This window comes from Pocillopora damicornis, chromosome 7 (assembly GCF_964200805.1).
Source record: "Pocillopora damicornis chromosome 7, jaPocDami1.2, whole genome shotgun sequence".
NCBI lineage: Eukaryota > Metazoa > Cnidaria > Anthozoa > Scleractinia > Pocilloporidae > Pocillopora > Pocillopora damicornis.
The window spans coordinates 1,954,211-1,966,653 of record NC_142676.1 but is presented as its reverse complement, the minus strand read 5'-3'; the positions used below and the strand labels follow the sequence as shown (position 1 = coordinate 1,966,653).

Sequence of the window (12,443 nt, the reverse complement as noted above, 5' to 3'; positions counted from 1 at the left end):
GAAGACTTGTTTTTCAGTTTGAATTGTCCTGGTAAACTATCCCTCTCTTATTGTTAGTTCTATTTGCAGCTGTTAAAAGAGGTCTTAAAAAACAGTAGTTCAAAACTAGTAGTGGTTTATCCTCTCAAATCAATTTTCCAGGAAATTTAACGGGAAGCTTTAACTTCATTTTCTCTTCCCAGTTCTTTCAGCTCCCGTCCAAACCTGTTCAAAGATATCTCAAATATGTGAAAAGTCTTCACATACATACGACAGGTACTTTTCACTCTGAGTCCAGCGAATTATTGTGAGACAAACAGCCGACATTATAACGATGGTCAGGAGCTGTGCGACTTTCCTCAAGCACTGTTCACGAAGAGCGTCAGGTCGCCGATAATTGAGGCCTGTTGAGAAAAGTTGAAAGAAGATCATGCCCTCTTATCATAGCATGCATGTTTGTGAAATTTATGTACATTGTTTAGCTACTTCATTGAGTACACATTGTTGTGCGAATCAAAAACTGGCTCTCAAAATTTTGTTGGATTTCTTTGGATCACAGACTTTTAACGTTTTTAGAAGAAGTAATGGTTCGGAACTTCATCCGACGAATTTTGGGTAACAATTTAGGTAAGTATAAATATTTAAAAAAAACGCTTCTAAGGAATGTGTTCTAAATGTTGCTTAGAGAGTTTTTATATAAGTCTGTCAGTGAAATTGATCTAGGCCTCGTTCAAATGCATTTAGTTGGAAGCGTGACCAGGTAAACGATGACAAAAGGGGAAGGAAAGTTGAGAAAGTAGGTTAGATCAGCGATCGAATGACATTTAAAATAAAGATATATCGGCTGATAAATTTCTAATTTTCCATTTCAACCAACCTAATTCATGCTCCAAGTTCTGTTGCTAATAGACTTAGGCCTTTATCAAAACCAAATCAGTTGAAACTTGAGCTATGCTATGTTTATATAATCACCTCACGAGGGGTGATTATAGCTGGGGCACTAAATTTGAAAATGGCTGTCCCGCGTTTTTTTCAATTTTTCCGCGGAAGTGATTAACGCGGCAGAGAAAATTCAATTGCGAAGAGAATAAAAGATGCTGTTGAGGTTAGCGGAACACTTTTTTAAAGTAAAATATGAACATCTTTGCCAATTTAGTTAAATAAACTTATAAAAACTGCCTGTTTCTCTTGATATGAGTAATCAATACAGTTGCAACAAAATATGTGCAATGCTTTCTCCATTACAGAATTTCGAACGCACCTAGGCATATATACAAAAAAAACTGATGAATTGTAAATAACCTGAAAATTTCAGCCCTCCCCACCTACCCACCCCCTCCCATGACAGTGGGTTTGTGGTTCAAAAGGTAAGAACTTTTCACAAGTCTCTAGTTCACTCGTTGAATCCCCCCTTCCCCTTCCCCCCCCCCCCCCCCGAAATTGCTGAATTTCGGGCTTCCTTTCCGCAAGACAACCACAAGTCTCGACGTTTTTGGCAGTTCTTTGTTTATTAAGTTACCTTTTCATCGTTTAATTTTTAATCAGTCCAATGATATTAAGTTCCACACAGTCAAGTTGTCAACATATGTTGACAATGGCCGTTCAAATAACAGAGAAAAGTAATAATCGCATAACTGATTCTAGAAGTTTGCTTAACCCTTTTACTCCCAAGATCTCATCAGCAATTCTCCTTACTGTCTCCGATACAGTTCTCATATTGTTAGAATGGAGAATTCGGTATTGGATCAGCTATCCCTTGATTGATATTTTTCTTTATTCTCATCTGCTTGAAATTTCATTGATATTGTGAGGAGGAATTTTTTCATGGTCGTAAAACTGATTGTCACCTCAGACGTTCCTAACAACGCACTTCTCACAGTTCGTAATGTATACGAAAAACTGAAGAACATCCTATCAAGTGATTCACCCCCCAGGTGCATGAGATAGATAAAGCACTTCACATAACTGATTGTTTCGCCGACTGTGGTCAGTTACAACTCCCATCTACTTAATTTTGTTTTAACCATATGGAATGATAAAATAGGTTCTTCACAAAGGATGGAGTGGTAAATACAATCACCTCCTAAGCTACACCTTGGTATTAATTGCTCTTTTAAGCTCACTGCAAATTTTTTTTCCTTTTACGTCAGTTGAATGAAACGGCAATTAGAAAGGATTATTGCACCCTTTTTTCCTCGATCACAGATGGCACACAAGTATCTCAACGAGAACTTGGAACCATTTTGTTGAAGAGTCGATTCCAAAATATCTTCTTGTTTCCATCTTACGCTCTTGTTGCAAATCTCTGTCATTATTACTGACCGTTAAGCATTTTCGCTCACAGCTTTGACAGTTGGGGCAATGTCAAAGTCGAAGCAGAACATGGTAGGTCGAGATATTCACCTACAAGAAAAATAGAAAAAAGATCCTAGCGTTCAATTCTTATGTCATATTCACCATGCGAGCCACAAAGAAAGATGTGCATCTTGCCACTTCTGTAACAAACACTCAGCAGCGAGGCCTTGGCGCAAAAAAGAAAAATCCTGAAGTAATTGCTTAGGGAAAAAAATTTATCGAGGATTCTCCAAGACCGTCCCCTTTAACTATGTAACAGAATTTCCCCATAACACTAGCATAATAAAAGCGATTGTCATGCTACGTCCTTTATTTAAAAATTCGATCCTTTGGTCTAACAATGTGTGAAATTGGTTCGATTCCGAAGAGGGAAAGTTGGTTTTTGAGCGCTTTGGATATAATCGGTATGTGTATCGGAAAACCGTTTCCAGCCGCCTTAAATGACTTTGTGAACACGTGATTCCTCTTAAATTTTTGTCGTTTTTATTTTTTTCTCTTCCGTATGCGAGTTTTTCTGTTCAAACGGAAAGAAACCCGATTGGTTGTTGTTCTCGGAGAGCAAAGACGAAGCTGAGATCCTGTCACACTTTATTCAGTTGTCAGTTTTCAAATAAATTTTCAGTTTCAAAAGTATAAATGTGGGCCAAAAAAAAATAGAAATCTCGAACAATGTTTAACGCAACGAACGCGTCGTGAGGAAAACTTCATCCTCCACTTACCTATTTTGTGCAAGGTTTCCGTGACCTTTGAACTGCTTGGAACTGAGATAACTACAGCACCATCAACACTACAAGAAAAAAAAATTACAATTCATATCATATCCGTGTAATAAGAAAATTTTCCGGGGTTCGTAGACAGTCCTCAATCCGCAATAATGAGTTTCCAATGGGAAAAAAAAATCCGTAAAGCAGACGCAGCAAAAATTTACTATCCTCGGTCAAAGACAAGAAGGTAATCCGCAAATAAATTAAGTGTTAATTAGTATTTGTTGTAATCCGACTTCCGTTGAAACATTGTAGTAACGAACCTACCACCTAAATATAACTAGAAAAGGACGGTTTGCGATTTGAAATTATTACGCTTCTTTCTTGGTAATGTTTTGCTACTTGAACCACAAAGAGCAAAAGAAGTTTCCCAGCAGAAACTTCAGTCATCTCGAGCAACAAATCTTTGTTCCTGCTAAATCAAAATCGGCAAACTGCAAATTTATTACACTACACGGTATTAACGATATGCTTCAGTTTCGTCAGCACCAACAGGTTAGCTCATGGATGCACCCAAGGGACATTTGACAGGGAATTTGAAGTAAAAGCTGTACCTTTTAGATGAATTCAAGACCCGCAAATCGGCCAGCGCCATAACAGAATTCCTTAACAAGTCAAGCGAGAGGACCTCGTAGAACTTCACATCACCTAGAGAGTGAAGAAATGATAGCTCAGACCATGAGGCCACGACCTCCCCCCCACTACCTTAGTAAATATTTCCAGCAGTAATGGTTGACGGAACACCAGAGTTACATATATCATGTTTCAAGTAAAACATGACCATCCCGAGGGTTGTGTCGAGGGTTATCCCGAGGGTTTATCCGTGGGCTGTCCCTAAAGATAAATAAATAAAAGGGGTAAGTTTCTAAAGAAACTGTAATGCTGCGTCGGTGGGAGAGTATAGCAAGTAATTCAGTGTTAACAACTGAGTTGAAAACGTAAGTTGGCCACCGTAAAGAGTTTCAAGGCTTAGGTTTCGAGCGCTAGCCCTTCGTCAAAGCGATTGCATAAAGCTGTTCCATAGGTCGCCCTAGGATTTTCCATTTGTGTTAAGCATGTACCAACTTACCAGTGAGTACAAGCTCAGCTGCCTTGTCCTGAATTTGTTTTACAATCTCTGACAGTTGTCGTTCGTGATTACCGTCAGGGATGTTGGCAAAAAACTGGCATGTAATCTGAAAATGGTAACAACATACTCCAATTTACCTTAGCTATTACGCATGGGATCAAGAGATATTTGCGTGCGTCATTTTTGTCACCCTGTTCTATGTGTGACAGTTGGTGTTTGACTCACCCCGTATGCTGTCAAAATAGGTCTCCATATGTCCGCACTGAAATTGATGTCCTTCTCCTGAAGAATCTTTACTTTCCCATTTCGAATATTTATCGAGCCATGGTGCTCTAATAACTGAACGGTCTCCCGAAAGTATTCAAAGTTCTGGAGAAGGAGTAAAATGAAACACTTAATTAAAATTCAATTTATTTTACTCCAATCAAACACCAGAAAAATTATCAGAAGACATCGGTCGTTACCTCATTGATTTGTTCAGTAACTGGAGGAACTTCTTGCACCAAAAGTTTCATCAAAAATTCAAAATCAGCAAACAGTTGAACTGAGGAAAACAGGAAAAAGTTTGGAACAAAATTAGACATCACCTCGATAGCACCTCGTCATTCCGTTGTAAGAGGAAACCATGACCAATAGTCAAACTCGCAAATGCTTTCACAAAGCAAGGAGTCAGACAACTCGAACAGCAATGCAATCAGACAGCATTTAACACTCCAATCATGGATGAAGAAATATCCGAAGTGCTCGGTCGAATACTATGCACTCACTGACGGGAGGGCTGGACGGGAAAATATCTTGTTCAAGGTCGCAAAGTACCTGGCCCTGCTCAGGCCATCTAGTCCGTTCACAGGCTCTTCAGTAGAGAATAAAGCTTAAAGAAAAGGAGGAAGAGGAGGAGGACCACCCCACCCCACCCCTCACCAGCCATCTCACTTAAAGCCAGTTTCTTCAAGGCTCTTACAACCGGAAACTATTTGCAGACTATGGCTATCGTGTGCTATCGCGTGCTGTAAGATAATCCTGCACTGATTGCGTCACAAAACAGAGATCAGTGAGCTTTCGCTGATTGGTTGTTTCATCTGAGCACAATAACCAATCAGGTTTCTTTATTGATCGAAAAAATACTTGGAAACAAGAAGGGTAAAACAACTTTTTTACACGGTGACAAAAAAATAAAAACCAAATCGAAAAAATATGGGAAAAAACGAATTCACAGCTTCATTTGACTTACCTAACTGCTTTTCTGAAGAAGGCTGTTTATGCGCAGATAGGGAAAACATGCCAGTTCTAAAGAAATCGCACAAAATAACATTTCTTTTACATGCCAGCAGCATGTGTATGGCTGCCTCATCTTTGACGTTTCGTACGGAATTTGCGAGATGTTCACCCTTCTTTGCCGCTTGCCCTGAAGAACTTGGCCCATCAATTGCATTTGCGGTAATGTCTCTGATTCTCACAAATCCATCCTTGGTTTTCTCCAAAGACGATTTTAATAAATCGATACTCTCGTTTACCAAAGCTACACTGTCCGTGTTACCTAGATCAACAAACCAAAGGAAAATTAGTTTCAAGTCAGTACACTTGAACAAATGATTCAACCAGCTAATCATACAAAAGTACATTTTGCAACTCAGAATTCCACATCACAATTAACAAAATGCGTTTGGAGAATTTGAAATTGGATCAACCAATAATCCCCTAATTTACAAATATTTTTTCTCATTACTTGTCTGCTTGATATCGTACTGATAGTGTATGGTGAAATTCGGTCTAGATCACTAGTGGGACTTAAAGGGTTAACAGGCCCACTGTACGAACAAGGACAGTAAAACCTATTGACAATGCGGTTTAAGGTTTAGCATCATTTAAACTTTTTTTTAGGTTGAAATTTTTAATCAATTTTAAGGAATTCACATTCAGAAAGACTAATATTTTCATTTCATGGCATTCTGGTACAAAATTCAAAAAATGCATTTCAATCCATTTATTATTATCATAATGATTATTATTATTATTATTATCATTATTATTATAATTATTATTATTATTATTATTCAAACAAACCTGCAGACTTTATAGGAATATGCCACAAGAGACACAACTCTTTCAGCCAGGTAAATTTTTCTAACAGCTTATCTGCAAGGTAAAATAAAACAAAAATACAATTAAAACTAGGGGCTATATGTATACAGCCAAAAGAAAAACAACAGAATAAAACAAATGAACAAACAAACACATAAACAAACCAACAACAAAACAAAAGCAAAAAAATCAAGAAAAATAACAAACAAACCAAAAAACAAACAAGAAAAACCCAAGGAAAATAACAAACAAAACAAAACCAAAACCAAACAAAATAATTGACTCCATCTACATGCAAGGCTAGTTCTCAGTCTCAGTGATTAACTTGAGAAAAACAAGATTTTTGCCATGTCAGTATCCTACAACATCTGACTGGTTGATCATGATTTCCAATTCTAAATGACGTGTTTGGGTTTAAAAGTTTGTGATAAGCTTTGAGCTATCAAAAGGGTCCATTAAAACATACACCAACTGACACTTCTCTCAAACCAAACTTACCAAAATGGAGTCCTTGTAAATTTTGTAGCATGATTGAAGCCACAAGAACACTGGGAGAATGAATCATTCCTTTTTGTAGATCATGCAGGACTTTGTATCCCAGTGACTTCACAGCTTTCTTCTCATCATTGGACAAATAATGAAACAAATGTCTAAGAAAGGAAAACATGTTCAATTGACAGTTTTTTAGAGCCATATTGTTAAGCTGGTTCTGTGTATCACAGTGATAAATGTCCATGACTCCAAAGGTAAAAATCATGACTCTTCACAGAGTTGACTTTATAGGTACAGCAATATTTCTACACAGTTGTTTCCAAGTTTATTGGCCTTACCTAAATCACTAAAATTCAACTGCATTTGATACTCAAATTGCTCAAATGTAATGATCAAGTGCAACTAGAAGGGGTAATTCCTATGGAACTCCTTTTGTGTACCTAGGGCTTTCTCACTAACAAGGCAGAAATGTTCCATGAGATCCACTCCATATAGTGGGGTCACTTGTGTGTGTTTTTGGTGCCTTAATACCAGTTGGAACCAACAGGAGTTTGAACCTCCTCGTGCTGTATACTTTGGCATGTTAGCAAGACAATGAGTGATTCCTTGGTCCCTCAGCTTGGGCTTGAATCACATGTGCTGTGGTGACTAATAAATGCCCTTAGCTAAGCTCCCCATAGCAGAATATGGCGCATTGAGAATTATGGTAACAATGAAGTCACAACAGAATTAACATTCCTTCTAAAAATTTCATAGCAGTTGCCTTATATTCACCTTGGTATAGCTGCATTATCCACCCTGTTAAGCTTTCCGTCTGTGAATCTACTCAGAGGTATAAGCTCTCCAATGTGAATATGTATACTTCCATAGTCCTCTGTCAGGACAGATCTGCTTCTGATCAACCCCTATATTAGAAATTTTGGAAAAAGCATTAACTAAACATTAAGCTAGCAAGTTCATCTGTAAGCCTGAAGGTATGCAGAAACATACTTGACTGGCTATGATTAAGATTTTCTGGAAAGATATATTTAAGATCCTGAAAACATTGTGTCTCATTCAAAGTGCAAAATTAAATGATTCCAAGTACAAGACTTTTGCAAAATTCTAGAGTAAAGGTGTTGCAAAATATATGCAACCAAGAATTACCATATCTGCATGTTCTATGATGTTTCTTCTGGTAGACTCTTTAGGTACAGTTTTCATGTATCTACAAACTTACTTCAAACAAAAATTTCACATGCATGTAAAAGGCCCCTGAAAAGCACCTCAAAGAGCACATGAAAATTGTTTCCCTTTCACGGTGTTTCTACATTATTTTCAACCAGTTCTTGAAGCCTAAGAGTTGTGCTTAGGTATGTGCTTTACACTTTTGGCTATGATTTGTAATGGAACCTGAACAAATCTGAATTGAAAAACTTGTGATAAACATTACCTGTGAAAGAGTACTTCATGCAAGTTCATGCATGCAAGATATTAATAAGGGAGTCAGAGATGCATACTGTTGTCACCTTTATTGAGATCTTTAGAAATTATTTATTCTGAGTCAAACTGATTCTGCAAGGCCCCATCTAGGGACTGGCATGAGTTCATTTTGACTGTATTTGTACCAATTGTAAGCAATACTCACTCTAAGAGATTCCTTAGGTTTTGGTATTCCTAGCAGCTCATATGCATAAAGTGATTCTTCCAGAATTCTGTCATAACTTATGCTGATTGGACAAATGATAACATCTGGCACACGAGCATTTGTGTACGCATCCACAACCATGGAAAGGACACCTGGTAAATGATTTGTTGTTATCTTTGTCAGCCGGTTGTAATTATGATTTTACTAATATCACCCTAATGTTGACTATTAATTCATTTGTAGGCTTTTGGAATTTTGCATGGGATTAATAGAACAGTCATAGGAATTGTCCAAACGGATGGTTTGTCAGGGGAAACTTTAGCCTCTCCTTTTGGTAAGAAATTATCTGCCATACTAAGTGACCTATAGTTTTCCCAGAGACAATATTATTGTGCAACTAAGAGAAAATGCAATGAAAGTTCAGTCATGTTTGGTTAATTTGGTCAGATGTGAGCAAACCAGGCTTTGATCTTTCATTTTATTTTAATTTAACCCTTTAACTCTCAGAGTGACCAAGACAGAATTTCTCCTCACAATATACAATTTCAATCAGACAGGTAATGAGAATAGAGAAAAATATCAGTTTAAGGATTTTCTAGTTGATCCCACAACAAATTCTCAGAACTAGCATCATAAGAATTGTATGGTAGACAGTAAGGAGAATTACTAATCAGATCTTGGGCATTACAGGGTTAATACAAATGGTCTTATCCAAAAATTTCCAGCCCTACATAAGATATTTTAAAAGAACACTTACCAAGTCTAGGTTGCAGAAATTTTCCTGTTCTACTTCTTGTTCCTTCTAAAAAGAACTCCAGTGGTTGATCACCAATCTGAAGTTGATTCTGTATGTACTCTGTGAACACGACCCAGTACAGTGGGTCAGACATAAAAGAACGACGCATGTAGAATGCTCCACTGTTTCTGAACAATGTACGGACTACCCGCATGTTCATGAAATCTGCCGCAGCTGCAATAAATGGCAGTGGAATGTCCATTGTAAAACAGATGAATGACACAAGAAGAAAGTCCATATAGCTGCGGTGTGATGGGACGAATACAACTGGGTTGTTCTTTGCAGCATCTCTAAGCTAAATAAAATCAATTATGACAGTTAATAAACAATATTCATTTGGAAACTATATATATTAGTAAAGATCCAAAGAAGTGGTCTGAAAAAATACCATGTATTATTACCACAGAACTATAGATTAAAACTCTTGTTTAGTTTCCCTTGTAGGAAATATGAAACGGCTAGTTTTATAACATAGCTAGTAAATTTGTCTAATCAAATTCAATTGCGCGAGCATGCTTCATATTCCTATTGTGCACTCTCATGACATCAGCTAACAAATCCCTCAAGAAAAAAAATTTTCTTTGAGTTGAAAATGTTATAATACAATTGGTTCATATGCCAGCTGTGTCTTCATCAAGATAAGAAGCACTTGGGAAGTTTGAAGAGCACTCAAGAAGCTAGAGTTGCTCTCGGCTACACCTTGAGCAACTCTTATGCGTCTTTCGTGCTCTCCAAACTTCCCACATGCTTCATATCTTGACGAACGCACGCTGACATATGAACCAATTGTTAAAGAAAACAAGGACTCTACCAATGGGATAGTATGGCTTTGGGAGGTTGGCAAAGGAGAGAAAGAAACTCAGAGTTACAACAGGATCATAGAGTCATATTTAAATTCAGCACAATTCAAAGATCATCAGCACTACCTGAGACATTCTGTTATGGCACTTAACAAGAAGGGAGAAAGAGGCAGGGAGAAAATTTAGTGGAACAGGAAACAGGTTATTCAATGAATTGAAACAGAGCTAAACACTGTGACTGTCAGAGATAATAGTTAAGCTTTGGGTGAATTTACTGTTCCTGTATGCCTATGACCAGGTAGACAATGAGGCAAAAAAACTACAGTGAAGAAAAATTTCCTCTGAAATTAAGAGAAGTAAAGACAACTCTAAATTTCAATCTAATTCAAGCAAACTTGAGGAGCTAAACCTGCAAGAAACACAAGGAAAAACAGGTCAAAAATAATATATTTGTCCAGCACTATCTCTCTATTCCTTGCAGGGCTGAAACAAGCAATATGAATAAAGCGTGGATTAGTTTGTGGAAAAATCTACATAATAAGTTACTCACCCTCTCTAGGCCTTCCCGATTGATCAGAACTCGGCGGAATAGTGTGCAAAGTATTTTGCGCAGCATTACAGCCATTAATCTGATGCTACTAAGATTAAAATTATGTCCCATCTCTTCTAAAATTGCTTTTACTTCATCAGTGACATTCTCAACCGATGTATTTCTTTCCTCAGCAGTCTGCAAATATAATTGAAAATGATGAACCATTTCAGTTGCACAGTTTAAGTAATAATTCCCATTACTGTGTACCAAAAAAATTTTGAACTCTGAGAATCTGGTACTAAATCGAACCAAATATTTAGTAACTATTTTATTTAATCTAAAAATTACCTTTCTTCCTGACAATGTAATGATATTGTCGGAAAAAATTTAATCCATTGCTCATTCCTAGCATGTGAAAATGAGTAAATTACCTTTCTATCAAATTCTTAATAACTGCAATGGAACTGAAAATAAAAACTCAAGATTTTTTGTGGAATAATTTGGATATCGTGATCTATTAATCTACTCAATCAACTCAGTTGAAAAAAAACAATTATCTTAACAGCTGCATCACATTGGGGACATGGTGGGTTTCTTAAGACACATATTCACATATCAATTATTTGTTTTATATATTAACAAGTGGTGCAGTCTGATTTTCACTTCTAATCAAGGAATGGAATAACTAAAAGAAAGCTATATATTCTAACCCTATGGTTTATGGCATCAGAGTGACGATGTTGATCTCCATTCATTTTATGATTGAAAAAACTAAGCCGGAGTTAAATTCAGCGAGGATTGATGTGCAATCAATCAGTATTCATAATAGGACCTAACAGTTTGTCAAATAGCTTCGAAACTGCTGTTTGGTATAAGCACGTGGCAATATGGCGTAGCCAAGTTGATTCCTCCTACGCTTGACATGAATAAAACCAACTTCTATTTTATTTTATGATTGAAGAGCCCTGCCAGATTGCTAACGAGGTTGCATGTTAACTCAGTTGAAGCTCATAAGAGGGCACATCGAGTTGTTTGTCAAACAGCTTCAAGATAGCTGAATGTTTAGTGTCAATACACAGTAATAAATTATGGTACCGCTGTATAAATTTCTCCTACGTCCATTTCACCGATAAAATTAAAATACTAGGCCGAAGTTCGCAATACGTTTGTGGTTAGGAGTTTCATGGCTAAGAAGTCCATCGGGCAGTTTGGACACAGCTGTTTAGTGGTAATTTGCGATAATAGGCAAACTACGCCTCTCCTGCGTAAATGAATAACAAAATCCAAGAAATCCATACCTTTTCGATAACATGTTTAACTCGCCTGGAGCTCAGAACATCTGATTTAATCTCCTGAGGAGTTCGCGTTCGGGCGAATTTGTATCCTTCAGCTGAGTAACGCCTCAAACTGAACAAAACATTGCTCCAGCTTCCTTCCTTTAGCAAATCCAGGTCAAACGGTTCCATACTTTGAGCTGTCGTCAACGAACAAACTGCATTTCTTTTTTTCAAAAACAAATCCTCAACCACAAGAACGTCATAAGAAAAAGATCACAGAGAAGCGAATGCTCACGTTGAACGCGTACTTGTTCATGTGGTGTGACCATTGTTTTCTCGAAGATCAGATGATCACGATGATATCCCGGAAAATTTATACTGTGGACTGGGGAAAGAGGACTGTGGACTTAAGTGAGAAGTGGTCAATGGAATTCTTTAGTTCATTTAGTGAAATGAAATGATAGCGAAAAGGAGCATAGATTTAAAATCCATGCTAAATTAAGCTTGCGTGTTTTTTTTTCTCCCTCTCACTGACTAAAACATTACCCAATTACCTTTCCAAAAATGAAGACTACAGGCAAGTGTTTGGTTTGAAAATGAAGCGTAATTCCCATTCAAATAAAATTTATTTTCACAAGACAGGTATTCATGTAGGGCCTTTTCCGAAAAT

The 12,443-nt window shown here is 37.2% G+C and overlaps 1 protein-coding gene across 1 annotated transcript; it reads right to left on the bottom strand.

The window, feature by feature from the left end:
- Window positions 1–1,468: 1,468 nt before the first annotated feature.
- Window positions 1,469–12,406, bottom strand: LOC113671924 (dihydroxyacetone phosphate acyltransferase). Its single transcript, XM_089213273.1, has 14 exons — window positions 11,795–12,406; window positions 10,515–10,691; window positions 9,126–9,459; window positions 8,369–8,520; window positions 7,516–7,646; window positions 6,748–6,899; window positions 6,232–6,303; window positions 5,399–5,704; window positions 4,632–4,711; window positions 4,393–4,536; window positions 4,168–4,273; window positions 3,653–3,746; window positions 3,054–3,121; window positions 1,469–2,382 (listed from the first exon to the last, which is right to left on the bottom strand). The coding sequence occupies exons 1-14, from the start codon at window positions 11,960–11,962 to the stop codon at window positions 2,318–2,320; spliced, it is 2,049 nt and encodes a 682-aa protein (XP_089069399.1). The 5' UTR covers window positions 11,963–12,406; the 3' UTR covers window positions 1,469–2,317.
- Window positions 12,407–12,443: the final 37 nt, after the last annotated feature.